Below are 21,362 nucleotides of genomic sequence, written 5' to 3'. Positions count from 1 at the left end.
TCAACAAGCAGGGCGGGACCAGGTCCTATCCTTTGTGTCGAGAAGCTCTCAGACTTTGGCAATGGGCAATCTCCTCTCATCGGTTTCTGATAGCAACGCACATCCCCGGCAGGTCCAACCTCTTAGCGGACGGACTGAGCAGAGCCATTCTCATGCCTCACAAGTGGTCTCTCAATCAATCAATAGTGGACGAAGTGGGGCAACCCTTGTTGCGACCTTTTTGCTACACCCCAAAACAACAAATGCCCGGACTTCTTCACCCTCTTTCCCCTACCAGGCCAGCCCCTGAGAGACTCTCTAACCCAGGATTGGCCCCGGGGACTTCTGTACGCCTTTCCTCCTTTCCCCTTAATTCCACAGGTCATTCAGAAAGCTACCGTTTTGAGGGCCAAGTTGATTCTCATTGCCCCTTACTGGCCTCGACAAATTTGGTTTCCGACTCTGCATCGTCACCTCCTGGTGCAGCCTTAGCATCTGGACCCAGTTCCGGATCTTTTGATCCACCAATCGGGTCAACAGCACCGGGCCATTCGTTCTCTCAACCTCACTGCTTGGTTGCTCCACTTCCTTCCCTAGCCAGGCTTCCTATGATCTCTGATCCTGTCAGAGATATCTTAATAGCTTCTTTGAAGTCGTCCACCAGAACGGTTTATGCTAGCAAGTGGCGACGTTTTTCCCTTTGGGCAAACTCCAGGCACATTGATCCCTTTACTGCACCTGTGCATTCTGTTTTAGATTTTCTAGCTGAAGTTTTTCAGTCAGGATCTTCTTCATCAACAGTCAAAGTTCAACTGGCGGCTATTTCCAAATATCATGTTGGCTTGCAAGATCATAACATTATGTCACATAGACTATGCAAAGCTTTTCTGAGAGGAGTTTTTCTCCTGAAGCCTCCAATAAAACATCCTCCTCCACAATGGGATCTGAATTTAATGTTAGCATCCTTGATTTTACCACCCTTCGAGCCGTCTGCTTCATGCTCATTGAAGTTATTGACCTGGAAAACTATATTCTTACTGGCTGTCACTTCAGCAAGAAGGGTATCCGAGATTCAAGCTCTCTGCATCCATTCCCCTTACTTGGTTTTTCACAAGGACAGGGTATCCTTGAGAACAAATCCAACCTTTCTCCCCAAAGTTGTTTCTCAAACTAATATTAATCAATCCATCGATCTACCAGTCTTTTTCCCAAATTATTCTGACAGAGCTGAACAAAAGCTTCATTTTTTGGATGTCCATCGCCAGCTCAGGTATTATTTGCATAGAACTAAACAATTCAGGAAATCAGACCAATTATTTGTCTCCTATGCAGAAAACAGGAAAGGTCTCCCAGTATCAAAAGTGACCTTATCCAGATGGTTATCTTCCACCATTTCTTACGTGTATTCGCTCAGAGGCAAGCAACTACCCTCTAAACCGAAGGCACACTCAACCAGGAGCCTATCCACTTCTACAGCTTTTCAGGATAGGCTACCCATTGATACCATTTGTGCAGCAGCTACTTGGGCCACTCCTCATACCTTTGTCTCTCATTACAAATTAGATTTGGCCTCCAGGGACAGAGCCAGTTTTGGTTCCACAGTACTCAAGAGTCTGTTCCATTGAGCCACCCGGGATACAGGTGCTAGGGACGCGGTCCCATCCAGCAAGAATGAAGGCGAGATTGACAACTTAACATTTAGATGTTATGTACCTACCATAACGTTCCATGTTAGTTGTCTTCTCTCATCTTCTTTCTTGCGTCCCTCCCTCCTTCCCCCTGGCCTGGACAGATCTTGAAGGTCTTCTCTTTCTCAGGTTTCACTCTCCTGAGTCTTCAGTAGAAGAGTCTATCTTAGGAACTTTTTGCCTAGTTCTATTAGGTTAGTCTTTGCTCTTCCTTCAGGAATAGTTTTATTTAGCAGGGTATTATAGCTACCAAACGAGATCTGAGGTAGTCTCGCCTTGCATCATGGGATATAGGGTTGCCTCGAGCTGGTAAAAGGAGTTCTCAAGCTAAAGCAAGTGCCGAGTTGGAGCCGAGGATCGGCTCCGAACCCATCCAGCAAGAAAGAAGGCGAGAGAAGACAACTAACATGGAACGTTATGGTAGGTACATAACTTCTAATTTTAATGCATTAAAATGACTGAGAAAACAAAGATATAATGAAAAACGCACATTTTTGAGTTAAGCTGTGGAGTTTTCCTTTAAAGGCATGCAAAGGGAATTTTAACATCATACGATGCAATTGTCATAATGAACCACATTAACTTGAAAGCATAATTACAACATATTGTGAAAAGTGTTTTCTTCTTTGAAAAATAATGATATATAAAAACATTACTAAGGTACTCTTCACAACTTGGTAATTCTCATTCTTAAAATACTCAATCGATATGCTGTCATTCAACCCAGAGAAAACTCTGGCATTGAGCCTTTATTGCCAAATTCACTCTCTATATTCCAGCCTTTTTCCCCCCAAAGACCAGTGATTGGGGGCTTAAGCAAATCATATTATCAAGAGAAAAAATCCCACCACATGCTTTGTTTGTTAAGCATCTCCACCACTCTGAATCTAGCAAATTATATTTTAGTTGCAGCTTTATGGAGGAGGTTAGGAACTAGGCCTCCTCAGTAAACTTTACCAGGTAGGACAAAATCCAATAACCTTGACTATGTAATCCTCCCAGTACAGTGACCCCTTTAAAGCTTGGTTGACTTTAAAAATGGAATGTCTAAATCTAGAGGCTTATCTATCCCAGACTGCTTCTGTAAATGGAATAAGACTTTATTAATAATGTATGCCATCTCTTAGATAAACAAGAAAGACTCAGTAAGTGCCATCACATGGCCTTATTAGCCAACAGTGCTGCTTCCAGCTCAAATCATATTGGTGGCAAATTATCTAAAACACTCACTTGCTGTCTTTTACGTTCTCAAGTTAAAGCTGAAAACTAAACACTCATCAGTGTATTCAAGGTCAAGAAACTTGAATACACAGACTCTCTGTAAATATAACTTCTCTGAATTTGCGCAGTCTTGGAGGCAATATATTTCTGGTCTTTGGGACTGAACTTCCATGGCAGGGAATTCAGGAAGGCTTTCCCCCTGCTTGAATCCCTTTTTTTAAACTTGCTGCTGATTGCAAGTATTTCTTGACTTGAATGATCAGCAACAAGTTGGCGATACTTGAGCAGCTCATGTTCAAGTTGATAAAGTCAATCCTTCCAAAACTGCTGTATCACGAGAGCTGTGGCATATAGCTTTATGTTGGGGAGCCCCATTTCCCCATCATGAGTTGGAGTTCAAGCAATAAAGTGATGCCTACCTTGTCATATTTAGTGATTAATACTGGATGATGTAGGCATATGTGAGCCCCTGAGGAAGGAAAGTATCCAGTGTTGTTGAGTGTACCCAACAGTGAGAGAGAGAACCAGATTCAAGTGCAAACATTTGTGAACAGCCAATCCCTTAGGGGGCTTTATTTTAGCACAGAGATTGCCTATATGTCTTTTTTTTTTTTTTTTTTTTTGGCAGCAAGCTCTAACAAGACACACACACACACACACACACACACACACACACACACACTTTCCTGTTAATCCCTTAATGATAATCCATTTGTGATTAGCTATGCACATTTCCCACTCACACACAAGAACCCCTTACCTGATAATCCGTTCACCTTCCACAGCGATAATCCATTTATGATTAGCTATGCACATTTCCCACTCGCAGCCAGCCAGCCAGCCGGACATGACGTGATGATGTAATTCCGACTGGCTGGTATGTGAGCTCATTTCCGACTGGCTGTTATGTAAATGTAACTTAAAGGAGCCACGCTGTTTTTTTAATTGAAAAAGCTACCCCTTCTAAATACATTGTACTGAAATCAGTACAGTGCGTACGCCTCCCGACGTCCCTGCTTGCAAGCATACTTGTGTGTTTTTCTTTCACTTCATGGATCTGACAAATCTCAGTGGCTTTACTCAATGTTAAATCACTGTCACAAAGCAAAATATTTCTCACAGCAGCACTATTAATACCATGCAATGAGCCTGTCCTTTGTTAACTCATCTTTTAAGTCACCAAACCGACACATTTTAGCCTTGTTTCTCAGATCAGTTATATATAAGCTGCAAAAGTATCCCCTGGTTTCTGATCTCTCATGTAAAACAAATGCCTCTCTAGTGTAATATTTGTCTGGAGTTACCCATTTCTCTGAACTTGCGCTTCAAACACTCAGGGTCCTCCCTTGATTCAGCCTGTACAACAATATGACGGTTTTCACTTTCTCCCTCATATAATGCCAGTACATACATAAATGAATGCTCTCTTTCTATGGCCTCTGACCCAGCTAAGTTTAGCAAAATGAAGGCCTTGGTGCATGCATCTTTATCTGAATAAGCTGCTTGTATAAAAATATTGTACTCTTGCTCAAATATTCTCCAATTCTCTGCAGTATTCTGATCAAATACAGGTGATAAAGGCTTCTGAAATCAGTCTGCCATATTAACACATATCAGCGAAGGGTTTTGCACATAACCACGAACACATACGCATACACATATGCCAGGAACTTGTGCCAATACTTGTAACTTTGCCCAATAGCACAGTAAGCCTCTGTATAACTGAACTTTGCAAAATAAGTCTCTTGGGCACTTGTAATACTATTGAAATTACTGTATTTTAAGAAATCACATCTTATCAGTGTAGGAAACGTAGCAAATAACTACACGATGCAAATGAACTGGGCAAGAGAAGCTCAAAGTCAATAACATTTCGAAGTAATGGCACTCTGCGAATAAACTGTACACAGCACACTGAAATTTCCCCAAAATGGTGGTACCTTTCTAGGCAATTCTCTACACTGCAAGAAACACACTGTAATGGTGGCACTTTGCGAACAGACACACCCAGCACAAGAAACTTTTTGAAATGGCTATACTTTGACTGTACTTCACAATATAGTTGTACTTTGCACACAAATAAACTGTTTGGAATACATGCACAGTAATAAGCACACACTGTAAGCACTTTTACACACTTTGAGATACTTTAATAACTTTAGTTATTTAGTTTAGCTTGAACTCCCTCACCTCCTTCAATGGTATCAACTCTCACTCGCCCACAAACTAGTAAACCATCCACTAAATGTCCCATCCCTCCAGAATCTATTCCAACCCTATCGCACCACCAGACCACTAAGATCCAGCAACAAAAATCACTTGCAGATCACTAAAGCCAATAACTCTGCTGGTGAAGCACTATTCTCTTGCAGCATAGCCAAATTATGGAACTCCCTCCCACCCACAATTACCTCCATACCATCATGCACCCACTTCAAAACTTTACTAAAAGCGCACCTAAAAACATGCTGGCTATGCCCTTGCAACTCCCACTCTAATATAATCCACCCCATCCAACCACTACCTTTCTTTCCACTCCACTAACTACCTTGATTATAGCAAGCTCAGATGCTTATAAGCCTAGTACTTATTATACAGCAGGAACTTCTTATTGTAACATTTGTTAATGTCTGTTATGTACTTCACAGATAAAGATTCTAGTTGTCTACTGATGTACTATGTTCTTCATCTGTAAATATGTTGTAAGTAATTGCTATGTTAAATTGTTAATCGCTATGTATACCAATGTAACTACTGTCTGTTTATTTTAACTGTGGAGCTTTTCTCCCCGGGCCTTCGCTGAAAATGGACCTATGTCCAGTCGGACACTCCCGGTCAACAAATGTAAATAAATAAAAATAAATAAATAAATAGTTATGCCCTTGATATAATACGAAGCCGTAGTTATGCCAAAACACAGCACTTTGCCAAAAAACATGCAGTCGCCTTGCTTTATTTATGCTTAATATGGCCTTATTATATTCAGCTTACTCGTTTAATCTCTTTTCATGCCCATTGTACTTTTCTTGTGCTCATTGTACTCTAAACATGCCCATTTTGTCTTTAAGATGCTCGTTTTACCTTTAAACATGCTCGTTTTACTTTTCTGATAATCATTTTGTCAAACCCCCTTACTTTAAACGTTTCCCTTAGTTAATAAACCTTTTGTACCTCCCACTTGTGTAATGTGTTTTGTGTCCTTGTAATGTTTTGTCCTTTTTATGAAATAAGTAGTTTGTTTGTATTCTCGTTACCTTTGTTTCTTTTCTGGCTCTTTTTCATGCTCGTTTCTCTTAGTTTACCTTCACTGTCATCTCTGCATCTCATGGCTCCGAATGTTTTTCTCTGTGATCCTGGTTCTGACACAATGTCGCTCTCCGACTTTGGACACAATAAAAGAGTCTTCATGGGTTCTGTTCAAGCAGCTTTATTATATACAAACACATCACAATATACGTTTACTGACTTTAACTTAATTAACTTGTATGCAACCTAACTACTGTAAGCATACATGCTCACTCTCTGGCTGCACTCTCAAAATGGCACTGGGAATAGCACGTGCCCAGTATTTATATGTGTACATTCAGTCCTTGTTATGCTTCTTAAAGACACAGTGCATACACTCTGATCTACACCACTTTTGTGTGTGTGTGTGTGTGTGTGTGTGTGTGTGTGTGTGTGTGTGTGTGTGTGTGTGTGTGTGTGGTGATAATCCTGAATTGTCAAGGACAATGACTGGGTGTGCACATGTGTAAAAAAAATCATTGCATCTTGTGATAGACCCTACTTGTCATGGGCAATGTGCATGTGTGAAAAATCAGTACTTTTTGATAAACTTGGTTGTCAGGGCCAATGTTGGTATTTGTGTTTTTGTGAGAAAAATAAATGTGTATTGTGATAGATCTGGCTTGTCAGGGCAGAGATTGTGTGTGTTTTATCATTTTAAAAATAAGGCAAAAAATACATCATAGAACAGCCCAAACTTCAGAGCTCCTTGGGGCCTAGCAACCTCTGCACACCAGGCCTCCGCCCTAAACCCAGTTAGTCTAAAACCAGCCCTGTTTAAAGGTCATTGTAGTTTGTGTGTGTGGGGGGGGGGTCTGCCAGGACAGTGTGGTAGTTATTTCTTGAACTTTTCTGACAAACCTCAGAGGTGTGATGCAAGCCATTAAAATGTTTTTAGTCCCCTTAGTCTTATACACAGGTCAGTCATACTTTTATCAACTGGAGGAAAAGTTGTGGATAGCAATTAAAAAAGAGTTGAAGGATTTTATCTGGGAAGGGAAGATGGCAAGGGACGCTTGGGATAAGCTGATTCTACCAATATAACAAGGTGGACTAGGATTACCTAATTTGAGGGTGTACTTAGAGAACACATGTAAGGCATACATAGCACAAGTAAAAAACTGTCATTCAATGTGGAAAGGAATGATGCTGACACAGGGAGGACGGTCAAGAAATAAGGAGAGATTGGGAGTTTGGATGCAGATTCTTAAGGAGAACAATCAAAATCATACAGAGTATTGTATTCATAAAATAGCAGGGAGTATTCTAAGAACCAAACCAGCACGAGAATGAAGAAAAAAGATTTTGCCGATAGGGTTGATTGTGGTCAGGGGTACAGATAATAGGGAAGAGGGGGCTGGAATTCATTGGAGAAAACTGGCCAAGGAATCAAGGTATTGGGAACAAATAACAAGAAAGGGAAAGGTAATAGAATGGGAAGAGAAAAATAATTTATTTGGACTGCAGTTTAGAGATTGCCTTCCCTAGCAAGGAGTGGTATCAGAGTATAGGTAAAGAGAAAGAAATAGGGGGTCATAAATGAAAGTCCAGCACTGGTAGAGTTTTTAATAGAATCTAGAATAGAAGCTGCTGTTTAAAAAGGAATAATTAGTAAAGCATATAAAATATTGCATGATAATTATAAGAAACAATCAGAGGAGCTAGAAAGGATTGGGAAGAGAGACTGGATAAGCAATTCACAAAAAGACAATGGGGGGATGTATGTTGCGTCTTTTTGGCTTTTCCCGGTTAGGGGTCACCACAGTGGAACTCCGGTCCGTTAATGATTGGTAGTTGAGTTTTATGTGCCGGGTTACCAGCCCTGATGCACAACCTTCAACGAAGGTACGCCCATTCACGCATGTCTCCACGCAGAAGACGCTCTAGCTGAGAATCGAACCAGACAGCATCTTACTGAGAGGCAACAATGCTACCGCAGCACCACCACCGCGGGTATATCTCTCAAATATGCAACAAAGTCTAGAAGATTTAGGATCTTTGCCTGGAAGTGTTTACATAGGTATTTTTATACCCCAAGTAGACTCCAAAGAATTTTTCCTCAGGTGGATAGCAATTGTTGGAGGTGTGATGGGCAAGAAAGAGGTGGCTGAGTACATATTTTTTGTGATGAGCTGACAGACTCCCATCCACCTGTGGACCTCTCTGTCCGAGATGCTGGGTGAGCAGATTGGACTGACTGGGGAGATGTTTTTTTTTAGTTATGCTACAGAATTGGAATTTGCCTAGACATAGTAAAACATTGCTGAGTCTAATTATGGTGGCTGCAAAAAAAGCAATTATTATAAAATGGAAATCAAAGTCTAGACCAACTTTACTAGAAGTAGTGAATATAGTAACAGAGATAAAACAACTGGAATTGGGATCTTTAGAAAAGGGAAGGAAAAAATGTGAAGTGTGGGAACAATATATGCAGAGCAGGAATGAGGTTTAAGAGGCAGGATTTGAATGAGCTATATAATGCTTAACTGACAATGACTGGATGGTTTATAAGTGATGTATAATGTTTGCAACTACAGTTGTTTCAGCGGTGTCTGTGATGTAAACTGTTTGCAGCTAGAGTGATGTCATTTTGTATGTTTTTCATTTATATACATGTAAGATTGACTTTGTCATGTGTAAATTTAATAAAGATGTTTGGAAAAAAAAATCAGAAGTGTGCATAGAAAGTCAATATAACCTGTCAAGGGGCAGTGTACTGCTTAGAAACACCCATGCGATTGTTATTTTCTTCACTTTCCTTGCAATCAAACATCAGCTTTGCATACAGATGGCTATCTTCAGGGGTAGGGGTAAGGAGCCATGTTATTTTTATGTCTGACAGCCACTAAGTTCTGTTTATTTCTGTTTCGTCCCAGAGAGCTTGGGTATGCCAGAGTGTCAGAGTGGTACAGAAAAGGTAACTGTCTTATCGGGGTAGGAAATGTGAAGACATGATGTATATACATTCGACAGCAGTCGTGTATGACTGTGAATATTTCTGACTTGACCTTCATTCCAATCTAAGACCAAAAGGATAGACAGAAGGTTACCAACTTTTACTTGTGGGGTTTAAGGAGGGAAGCACTATTCCCAGATATGATTTATATATCCTCACAAGAATTTGTCTTCTCGTGTTATTGTGAACTGCTTTTTTGTCACACAACTTTATTTTTAACTTGAAAGAAAAAAAAATAAGGCTGTAATTTTTTACATGTTAAATTCAGGCCATCACAGGATTGAAAAAAGCTCTAAAATTAGTCTCAGAGCTTCTACAACCCCATGGCTACTGTGGGGCCTAGTGGAGCCAAGACCTCCAGCTTAATTGATTATTAATTCCATATCTTATTGCAGTGCAGTCTTGGCCAATTTAAGTATATTGAAATAATGCAGAAAATGTGAGAAAAGATAGAAAAAAAGTAATCTAGGTAGTATGGGAGGTCAGGATGGAGGAGATGGTGGTATGGGAATATACATGATCAATGAACAGTGAAGATAGCCATGGAGCCATCCTTGTGCATCATTTCACCTAAGGCCATTAAGTCTCGTGTGTGCCTGCTAAATGAATAGGTTGATCGTAACACTGGGATTTCACTTATTAAACTGAACACCAGGCTGTCTTACCTAGGTGTTAAACTCAAAAGTAATGCCACTGACTTAAGTATAGTACTGAGGTAGTATTTCAGCATTTTGTAAGTAAATGCCAACAGTGGTATTCCCAGAAATGCTATTTTTGGACAAAAATCTCTGTAGTCATAATGGTTTTCCTGATAAAAGTACAGCTTTTCACAATTATTGCAGTCCACCTTGTTTGATAAAAATCCATAAGTTCCTTTATTAGTCCATATGGGATGCTAATCCTTGATGACTAAGAAGGTATAGTGTTCCAAATCCAGAACTACACAATTTTATTTATTTGACATTTGTTAACTGATCCAGAAGCCCATTTTCAGAGGAGCAACGGGAAGAAAAGTTTCAGTACACTACAGCACATTATATAATTATATTCTAAAGCATACAGAGTATTTAAAGTGACATACAAAATTCTTGAACATAGCAGGCAGATAAAACAACATCAGAAACAAAATATCAACAGAAACGTGGACAGAAAGTACATTGTAACAGATCAGTGGAGAAATCATAAAACAAGCAGTTTTTCTCTTTTCTTTTTTTTTTTTTTTTTTTTGGATATAACTCCTATAAAAGTCAAAGTTCATAGAGGTAAAGCTGAGAAAAAAATATTATATAATGAAATTGATAAAAGAAGGTGGAGAGGGGGGTGATTTCATGTTGGGTCTTTGCAGGGGCAGATCCAAGACTTTGTTGGGTAGTTTTTTAGCTCTTTTTTGAAGTGATGGATGTTAGTGATGATTCTAAGAGTGGAGGGGAGTTTGTTCCAGGTGTGGGACATGGAGTATTTGTATAGGAGTTTACCCATGTTTTTTTTTGGTTTGTGTATATATTAAGGAGATGCTGGTCAGAGCTCCGGAGTGAACAATTTGGGCTACAGTGGAGTTCTAGAGAAGAGAGGGGAGGGGCAGAGGCAGTAGGTTTATGGAGTTTTGAGTGAGTTATTTGTAGCTGAGAAAGTTGTAATTGATGGAGGAATTCAAGCCATTTTACTTTATTGCAAGGCAGTGATGAGAGTTGTATGGTAGTTTTGTAGCAAATCTAGCATTTTTATTATATGCTTGTTCAAGTTTTATGATTTCCTTGTACTGTATTGTTAGGATAGGGGTTTGGGGTAGTTGGAATTCCTGGGTGAATAATTTTGTTGATAGTGCTCCAGAATTTTTTTTTTTATTAGAGAGGCGGTTCGTTTAAGTCAAATTATAGAATGTTTTTCTTGTTGCTGCTGTTGTGTTTTTTGGCGTGGTTTCGGAGTTTTGTGGTTTTGAAGGTGAATCAGGAATTTTGTTTTTTGCCAGGTTTTCTAGGCACCATCTCTTTCATGCATGAAGCAGCAAGTGTCTTTAGAAAGCCAGGGGACATAGTTGGATTGTCTTCAGATTTTCAGTAGGGGTGCTAGGGAGTTCAGGATTTTGAGAAAAATATGGTTGAATTTTACTACTGTGTCATTGAGGGGAAGGTGATTGAGGTAGGACCAATTGATGGATGTTATTCTATGGTTGAATGTTGCAGCATTAAAAGAGGAGAGTTTACATCAGTCTTTGTGTAAGTGAGACTTGTATGTGTGAAGAGAGTGCCTTTGGATGTGGGTTGGAAGATGGTCACTTATGGTGCCAGGTAGTGTAGAAGGGTTGTGATATAGATTTGGATCAGTACTGAGGATCCAGTCTAGGATAGAGCGGGTACTAGTATTTTTGTTAATGCGAGTGGGTGAAGAGATTAGTTGAGTAAAGTCATGAAGATGTATGCTGAGGTTAGGAGAAACAAAGATGCTTGTCACATAAAATGTGTAATGATTTAACTTTTTCTTTTGTCGTCCTTGTCCTTGATTTTTGATCCCTTTCTTCCCCCTCATTGCCAATTGGAGCAACAGTTGAACTGCAGCGAGACACAGATCCCTTTGATGCTTTGTAAGCTCTCTGCGAACCATGGTTTTGCTGTAGCAGGCAACTGAGTAAATGTCAGGAAATTCCTACTAGGACAGCTGAACTTTATTTGGGGTTAGAGTTTCTTTAATTGATGGCAGGTGTGTACCCAAGAAAACTGCATGCTGTAATTTAATCAAAAGGTGCTTCAACAAAGTATTAGTTTAAGGGTGTGCACACTTATGCAACCAGCTTATTGTAGGTTTTTTATATTTTTCCCCTAGCAGATTTGTTTGTTTTTCAATTGAATTGTACAGGGTATAGGTCACATTAAAGGTGAGAAAAGTTTTGAAATGATTTGTTGTGGTCTAATTTTTTTATATCATAAAAACCTGGCATTTTAACAGTGGTGTGTACACGTTTTATATCAACTGTATTTGTATAACTTTGTAATAGTTAATGTATGATAAGAAAACTCCAATACTATATTTGAAACACCTTAGTGTGATACAAAACTATAAAAACAACTAATTCTTTGGCACTGGGTCTTTATTTTTATTGTAAAGGGAAAGTAATTTTTTTTTACATTGGTTGAAAGCGTGGCTGCCCGAGTATGTCACATTTCATTAAGAACTACTGAACTACATTTCATTAAGAAATGTCTCACATTGAACACTTGAAATTGTGGCAGCCCTAATAAAGTGTCCTTCCCCACCTTGGAACCTGAATTCTTTACTTGACATACTTTTGTCTTCACCTTTCAAACTGGATGGTTTTGCAGACTTAAAATTTATGATCTGGAAGGCCTAACTCCTAGGAACATTTGGCATAGCTTTTTGGACTTCTGCGTTGCTGTATTAATTAGTCTTACTTATTTAGACTTGCACAAAGTCTGTCCGTCTCATCCCATCTTTTTACCTTCTGTTCCCCCCGGCTACTGAAGGAAAGGGGAATGCTTAATGTATACTGAATATTCACAGTCCAGATACAATTTCACTTTAGTAGAGTCCATGAATATTGAAAGACATTTTGTGTTTTCTTTGAACTTGGCAAACTATTTTTGGACATCTTATAGATGTAATACTACTTGACCAAGGCAGGGGTGGCTTGTGCTATAGGACTGCAGCCCTCCCACCTAGAGAACAAAAAGAAAACCCACCTAGGAAAAAAACAAAAAGAAAAGTAAAACAAAAACAGTTAACTACGAATCCCAGAAGTCCACACATGCGCACACGCACTGGTCGGAACCCAGAAGAACTCCAGACTGCTTTGTCAAGCAGTCCGGATAAGAGAAAAGGCATCTCTGCCCTGCAAATGCCCAGAAGTCTGTGTGGTGATGACCACACAGAACAGAAGAGCTTTGGACTGCTCCTTCTGCAGGCTAGACCAATCAGGAGAGCTTACCCGGCTGGAACCAATCAGGAGAGAGAGGTGAGGTTTGTCTCGCGACGACTGGAGGATTTACTGTTAGCTTGCACGGGTGAGGAGCTCTCTCTAGGAGGATGGATTGGATTTATTTTCTTGATGTCGGATGATCTCGCAGCCGGGTGAGGAGCTCTCTCCAGGAGGATGGATGCAGGACTGGATTGGATTTATTTTCCCGACGTCGGATGATCTTGCAGCCATTCTAGGTGATCTCGCAGACATTCTAGGTGAGGAGTTTGTGTGTGGGGGGGGGGTTAGTAATAACAGTAGAAAACAGGAACAGGGCTCTCATGGTGACATTGTATGTAAAAGTTTAGTAAAAGGATTTGCTTAAGTTAAATGTAAACCAGGCAGATATGTCAGCTGTGGGTATAGTGATGGAAAAGATTTTAAAAAAAGAGAGGTTAGAGTGCTTTTGGAAAAACAGTTTACAGATAACGATGGGCACCAAGCTTTTACTTTGGCTAATTCATGAAACTCAAGTTTGTCTTCTATGACTGAGTAATGAAGACCATGGATACAATTCTGCCTGTTGATGTGATGTTCTAGGCTTTAGTAAGTCCTTTGGCTTGTTAAATGATAAGGGGATGGTTTTCACCTTTACTGGTTGGTACAGCAAGTGGCTGAGGAATAGGAGTCAGGAAGTATTACAGAGGAACTTTCATAGAAGGAAAAGGTGCTAATAGTTTAACTTGAAGCATGTCCCTTTCAGTTTATTTACAGCACCAGCTGTATTACAAGCACTCTCAAGTCTCGCTAACAAGTAAAGGCTAAAATGAGTGAGCTTATCCTTAACTTGTCCTAGTCTTCTGAGGCAAACTATTTCCTTTCATGCTGTTCATTCCTTATCAAATGGAGTTCTGACTTGCATCAGCCTGCATTCGACATCACACATTAGTGGCTAGTTTCTCAGGAGAGTAAGTCAGTTTAATATTTAGTCCCTTTACTGTGCATGTAGGAAATTTTAAAATAGGGTGCTGCATAGCTGTATATGTTCTAATAGACAAAAAGACCATAAGGATGAAAGCTGAAGCTATGACAACTTACCTCTTCTAACCTGCTGAATTTCGATCTCTGAGCCTATATGTCACTTTAGAAACTGTCTTAAAGTCATTATTTATTTATTATTTTGCTAAATGAGAGAATGCACTGGCCTTAATGGACCATTCTTAGTCATGACATAAGCCAACATCTAAACACAAATGATTACAATAAGGAAATCCAGATGTTCAAATAAAAACACATAATCTGCAATTCAGTAACAAGAAACAATAGCATAAATCCACAGTGTGTGTGTGTGTGTGTGTGTGTGTGTGTGTGTGTGTGTGTGTGTGTGTGTGTGTGTGTGTGTGTGTGTGTGTGTGTGTGTGTAAACTGCCCCAGTTGCTATATACTGGTGGCTACAGAGAACTCATGGTGGCGGGTAGGAATACCAGACTTGAACCCTGTACCTTAGATACAGGTAGCAAGGGCCTGAATTCCCTACCCACCACCACAGATTTTTGCCTCATTTTTGTTCTGTTCCTCATAAAATCTGTGGTTTCTGTATTTTTGTTATACAGTCAGTGGTAGCATTGTTGCCTGACAAGTACAGCTTCTTTGGTTTGATTCTTGGCTGGGATGCCTTCTGTGTGGAGTCTGTATGTCCTCTCATCTTGCAAAGACATGTGTCTGGAGTGTTTCTCCCTGGGCCTGTGCTGAAAATTGGCTTTTGTTCCAAGTCAGACTTTCCTGGTTAACAAATGTTAAATAAATAAAAATGACAAGCATTTGAATTTCAGACTTCATATTCTTCAGAAAGAACATGGTAACACAAAACCTTTTATTCTAGCAATTTTCTAAGTTTATAAGATGGATATTTGAAATTTGTCCCTATTTTTTGGACTGTATTCCCCCACTATTGGCTTCGTTCAGGTTTTTTGTGCTAAGGTTGAGAGCTGTGGTGAGAACTGAATTCACTAAATAGTAGCCATTTAAGTTTCAGTCTTCCTCTCTTTCACAAAACAGCTGATTTGGCATAGTTGTATGTTGCTCTGACTGTTTTGCACACGGTCCTGGGTTCAGTACTTGGTAATGAAATGTATGGTGGTAACATGGCACTTTATTCTAGCAACTTTCCAACATTATACAAGCAATGTTTAAAATGTGTCCCTGTTTTTTGGGCTTTTGCCCCCCCCCATAAATGTTGGCTTTTTCCAGATTTCTTGTGCTGCAAAGTTCAGATATACAGCTGAGTGTCGAGTAGATTTTACAAGGAGCTGAGAGGTGCAGGGGACCAAAGGTTTAGTGCTGCTTATGCTGAGTCTACTTATATTGTTAATAGCACACCAGGTAGTGTACTTGCTTTTGATGCAGAAGGCTGTGGGTTCTACTCTCACAGTAGGTAGATGCATTGCTGATACTGTACTGTGTTGTAAAGGGGTGGATTTTGCAGTCCTTTCTGGCAAAGATACCTAGTAACTGTGAACTTCTTGTTATCAGTTTGCCATCCATTCCCTATTGCAATATTACTAGCTTATCATTTTTTAATGCAACATAGGCAATTTATTCCTCAAGGGCAACAGGCACTTTATTTGTAGATGAAACAATGAAATATAAAGTTGTTTGCTGGCAGCAAACTCTTCATTAGTTACAGATTTCTTTAATGTGGAATTATTTGGATGACTTTTACTTCTTCAGAGATTGTGCATATTTACTGATACTGGTAGACTGTAGAAGTTTGAGTAGACTTTTATGATGGAAATGTTCTGAATTGGGCAGATTCGTCATTGTTGCATGCATTTTGTTTAATTATTTACTGGAAAAATGTTGTGAATTGGGCAGTTTTGTCATTATTGGTGCATAGATTTTCTTTCATTGTTTACTGGAAAAATGTTCAAAACAATAAATTTAAAACACTCTAACTGTACTGTATTGTACAAGGAATATAATTTAATACAATCAGGAAGGTGTAACAAAAAGCACGTGTGTGTTTAGTGTGCAAGGGGCCTATAATTTGAAAACAGCCCAAAGTTATTCTTTAACTGCCACTGGCAAAATATATTTTCTTTGAATGTGGGTTTCAGTGCTGTTTCAATGAATGTGAGTTTCAAGGGCAGAGAAGTTTTAATGCTAAGTCTGTTTTCATTGTGAGACTGCATTGCTTTGTTTAGCAGATGTCTTAGTGTCTGTGCTGTAAAATGCAAAATAAAACTTTCAAATGAAGTCCAAATCATTGTAGAAGTAAAGCAGTATGCACATTAGTGTTTACGGTAAATGGGGTGAAATAGCTAAGTAATGGTTCATTGGAATGGCTCCAGGGGGGAGGCTCCATTCGACCATGATTTTGTGAGGGGGAAGGGGGCAAACTCAGACAGCCACGGCTGAACCATACCTCTCAACTGTCCAGATGTTCACGAATGAATAGCTTTTTGCTTATTATTTTTGGTTTGTTCCTCATAATATATGTGGTTTTCTGGCAAATCATTTAGGAATTAAGTCACTAATTAATGACAGACACTGAGTTTCAGACTTCATAACCTTCAGAAAAATGTGTGCTAAAGCAAGACCTGTTATATTCTATCAACTGTCTCAGTTTATACAACAGCAATTTTTAGTTCTGTTTATATGTTCCCCCAGTACATTTGGCCTTGTCCAGATTTCCTGCATTAACAGGTTGAGAGGTATGTGCAAATAAATTGCTTTATAGAATTAGGCATATCCAGACCTTTCAACTTTCTCCAATTTTGGCTCAAAATGTTGCTCTTCCACTAATGATGGCTCCGCAAAATGGCAATTTTTGAAGAAAACGTGGAGGGTTTCAGTTAATAAATAACTATCAGAGTTATAGATTACTTTTATTTCAGAAAATGCATGTACATTCTTTTATTTTGTCAGCTGCTCAAGTTAGCAGTACTAATATTAAAAAAGTGTCCCTTCTTTGACAGGTTACCAGCTCTATTATTTGGCTATTTTATATTTTTGAATCACGTTTGGTCCATTTTTCATAAAATTGTGTTTTTTTGGCAACTTAGTGGCAAATCATTAAAGACTGAAGTTAGAAAATAATGACAGACATTTCAGTTTCAGATTTCATACCCCTCAGAAAATTCATACTAATGTGAGACCTACTATTCTATTATCTTTCTAAGTTTATAATCTGAATATTTAAAAATTGCCCTTATTTTGGGGGCTTTGTCCCACTTCTATGTATGGCTTTGTCCAGATGTCTTGCTCTGAGGTTGAGAGGTATGACAAATGTGTCAGGGCCATCACAGTCAGCCAGAGATATTTCAAATTGTGACATACTTGTTGCACCCCACTCCCCCATGTAGTGACTCTGGATGTGTCCAAGCAAGGCAAGGAGCAGTTATGCAGTGTAAATGTGGAGAGTATCCCCCCATCCAAGGTAGACACAAGTTACTACAGTGACTTTTCATCTGTCCTTGATTTTGCAGAATGTTCTGGTTACTGCAGTGGTGGTGCTGCGGTAGCGCTGTTGCCTCACAGTAAGATGTTGTCCCGTTCGATTCTCAGCTAGAGCGTCTTCTGTCTGGAGACGTGCATGAATGGGCGTACCTTCGTTGAAGGTTGTGCGTCACGGCTGGCAACTTGGCACGTAAAAATCTACTGCCAGTCATTAGCGGACCGGAGTTCTGCTGTGGCGACTCCTAACCGGGAAAAGCCGAAAGACACAACAACAAGTTCTGGTTTCTGTCATATTTTTATACTGTTGATTTGTGCTTATTATTATTCAGAAAGTGCCTGTTGCTCTGTGTTTAAGTAGCAATGCTTTAATGACCATCAGGTAAGCTTGTCTGAGATTGTAAGATGCAAGTAAGCTTTAATAAGCAAAAGAAATAAAGAACTGCCAACATTGAAAGCCTTTCTGTTGTTGCCTTGCAGAGAATAATTGCATAACTAGATAACGTATAAGCCTTGGGTACTGAAAATGCATATGACAGTATTTGTAATAAAGGACAGGATTACATTATTTTAAGAAGCTCGTTACATTTGTTGGAGACTTGCAGTCATCTTTGCAGGCTTTACCTGTAAACTAAACAGAATGCCAATCTGTCATGTGTGGTCCATAACCTGTGCAGCAATCCTTTAAGCAATGTATCTTGAGCTTGTTTCTTGTTTGCTTTTCATTTTTTACTTTGATCATGTTTTCCCCATGAAACAAGTAGATAGTTGTTGTCAGGCAGCAGGTCTTTTTTGGATAAGAAACATTTTTACAAATGGAGGTATCACAGAGATTGCTACTTTCAGCATGTTACGTGGTACTTTAATAAAGCTGAATATAAATTCTAATTAGAACTGCAGTGGAAGGAAAAGTGGTTTGAGTTGAGTGCTGCTTGTTTTTCTTATACTTGATTTTGACTGGCGTTCCAGTAAAGTATTTAAAAAGTAATTAAATTTTTCATGTCTCACAATCTTTTTGTTTCCATCTAGATATTAAGTAAGCTGTTATGCAACCAATGCATTGAAATATTTTTTTCTTCTACACTGCATTTTGTCTTGATTGGACTCTCATAATGACGGTTTTGCACCCAGGGCAATGTATTTAATTAAAGTTACAGTTTTTGTGGTTTTGAGCATAGCTCCTCTCCTTTCTAGTAGGCCACACACCTTCTCATTGACCCCACCCATTCAGCTGTCTCCTGCAGCCCCCCCTTTGATTTGAAGTCACCAGCCGCCACTGGACCAAGGGTTTAGCTGAGTATGTTTCAAGATAGCATCTGTTAAGCAGACCGTTAAATCGTGGCCATTTGGTTTACACATCTTTCCTGAAGCTACTGTTGTGCATTTTAGATTCCTCCTTCCTCTCCTGGGGTTGTTTTGGAGCAAGCCTGGGTTTATTTCTAAGTGTTCCACCTAGTGCATTTGTGAGACCATGTGTGTAATTTCATGATTATAATAAAATATTTTGTGTTTACAGATATTGTCAGCAAAAGAATTGTCTACTTCATTCTACTTCATGAAGATGTTTCTCTTCAGTACTTCATTCCTGCACTGGCATGAATTTCCCAGGAAAATAATTGAAACAGTTCCTCTAACTGTGCTGTTTAATTTTCCCCATTCAACTACTGTGTATAATTTACAGCAAAGGATTCCAGGCTGTTTTGCTACATTATGACTGCAATTTCTTTGGTTGCTAAGAGGTTTTGTTGTTATCTCTTTGGTAATAAAGATGGAAAGATATGTTGGATATAACTGTTGGATATAACTGAGTCTTTTATTTAATGAGCATTTACATAAATTCTGAGCCATAAATATAAAAATAGTGCATATACACATGGTATGTAACTATAGTATGCTTTGGATGGAAATATATTTAAAAGATATAATACCACATACTCCACACCACATTTGTACAGTTTATTAATGTAGGCTACATACAGAACCTGTTTTTAGTCTGCCCACAAATCTAACCCTGTTTTAAGTTAGAACTCCTATTCTTTATTAGTTTATATTACATTAGTTGGGTTATAAAGCAAGAAAGCTGTTCATTCCATCTTCTGTTTACCATGTAGCTGCCATTTCATTTTATGTCAAAGACAATTCAAAGTAAACTTTATTGTCATTTAGACCCACACTCAGTGCAGGCTAAATGAAATTTAATTGCTTCGAGTTCTGTGTGCAGACAGTACATATAAATGTAACATATATAAATAAAAAAACATTTGTAACATTTGACATGACACTAGGGCAAAATTACATTTTTGTATTTTTATTAGCAGCACTTAGTATTCCACAGGTAGATTTTGCACAGTTGAGACTTGAGCCTTATGAGACTAGAGCACTTTCAGCTGTACTGAATATAGCTTGTTCTTTGAGTTATTGCACAAAAATGTAAGAAGCTTTCAATGTGCTATTGTACAGGTGAGAAGAACCTAACAGTGGGTTGATTGCACTTTAAGAGATTCTCTTCAGACTGTGTGGCCTCTGACTAAGTGACCTGTTGGCTTGCATTCCTACTCAAGTTTAGTAGTCTGATAGCCTGAAAAAGAAGCTATTTCTGAATCTAGTCGTTTTGCAGAGTATATTGCCACCCTCCCCCTTGTTGTCTGCTGCAGGCACGCCTATGAAAATAATTCAAGTTAGAGGTGCCCTTCTCTTCCTCCAGAGATTCTTTTTTACTATGCATTCTTAACATGTGAATAATTAGCATGGATGGATGGCCCACAGCAAATAATATTGCAGCAGCTCATAGTCATTTGCCCGTTTGATAGTTTGAGAATGTACCAACAGTATTTATTTTCTGCACAGCTAGAGAAAGAATCACTGCTTTTTAAAGTATTATATGCTAATCGATAACTGTTTGTTGTTTGTTCTGCTTCATTTTGTGGTTCTCTTCGTTCAGAACTGCATAACCTTTGTCACTGAGAACTAAACCTCAACACAAACTAATGCATAGTGCCTTCCGCTTCAGGACACCATAACTGCATTATTTCTGGCACCATGCTTAGATGAAGCTCTGACTAGGCTCTAGCTGGCTTGACTTTGATTAGTAGCATATGTATTGGAAGAACTGCTTTTATTTTCTAAGATTTATTTGAGCTGGAACAATACTGTATAACTAAGATATTAATTTACATGACTTGCATTAATGTCATAGCTATACACTAAGACTTTATATCACTTGAATTACCATGTCAAAAGAATAGCATTAGACACTTTCCTTTGTATTCTTTATGACCCAACACAGTCAGAGGTTGATGTGGTGTGAAAATGCTGAAGAGTAAGGTTTGAGTACAGTTTTAAAATGAATAATTCATTATGTAGCTCATTTACTTTGCTGGATAAATATTTTAATATCAGTATTTTTAGATATAATGTCAACAGTTTTGATTTAAGGAGCACACGTCCGTTAATACCCTTTATATTCTGCATGCATCAGCCATGAATTTTTATTATGTAAGATGTCTATAGCTAGGTCATTTTGCATTTTTTATTAAACAAAACAAAATGTAGTCTCCACAGTTATAACTGACTTTTATATTTGCATGGTGGTCACTGATTATCACAGACAAATAACTGAACTGTACACAGACCCTGCTATTCACAGAGTGCTCATAAAACTACATGCTTTCTGAGCACTATGTCTGGTACACCACTATTCTAGATTGTGATTCACAGACATGCATCACGGTATCGCAGTCCAACATGTGCTACCCTCCACCGTTCTTCATGAATTGTGTACAGGAGCATATTGTACCCAAAGATGCTCAAAGTGCTCCTCTGCTGAGTTCATTCAAACCCTCACAGCTGCCAGATATCCTGTGTGAGA

The 21,362-nt window shown here is 38.9% G+C and overlaps 1 protein-coding gene across 5 annotated transcripts in view; it reads left to right on the top strand.

Annotated features, from left to right (window-relative positions):
• Nucleotides 1–19,285, top strand: part of HUS1 (HUS1 checkpoint clamp component) — a 977,322-nt gene extending 958,037 nt beyond the window's left edge. For all 5 annotated transcript variants that reach the window (XM_044064892.1, XM_044064889.1, XM_044064888.1 and 2 more), the window contains one exon: nucleotides 19,011–19,285. In XM_044064892.1, the coding sequence (XP_043920827.1) occupies nucleotides 19,011–19,093 (83 nt within the window). In that variant the 3' untranslated portion in view covers nucleotides 19,094–19,285. The remainder of the gene's footprint in view (nucleotides 1–19,010) is intronic.
• The last annotated feature ends 2,077 nt before the right edge of the window (nucleotides 19,286–21,362 follow it).

Source organism: Protopterus annectens, chromosome 3.part0 (genome assembly GCF_019279795.1).
Source record: "Protopterus annectens isolate FY-2018-M chromosome 3.part0, PAN1.0, whole genome shotgun sequence".
NCBI lineage: Eukaryota > Metazoa > Chordata > Ceratodontiformes > Protopteridae > Protopterus > Protopterus annectens.
This window is presented reverse-complemented; position numbering and strand designations above follow the sequence as displayed.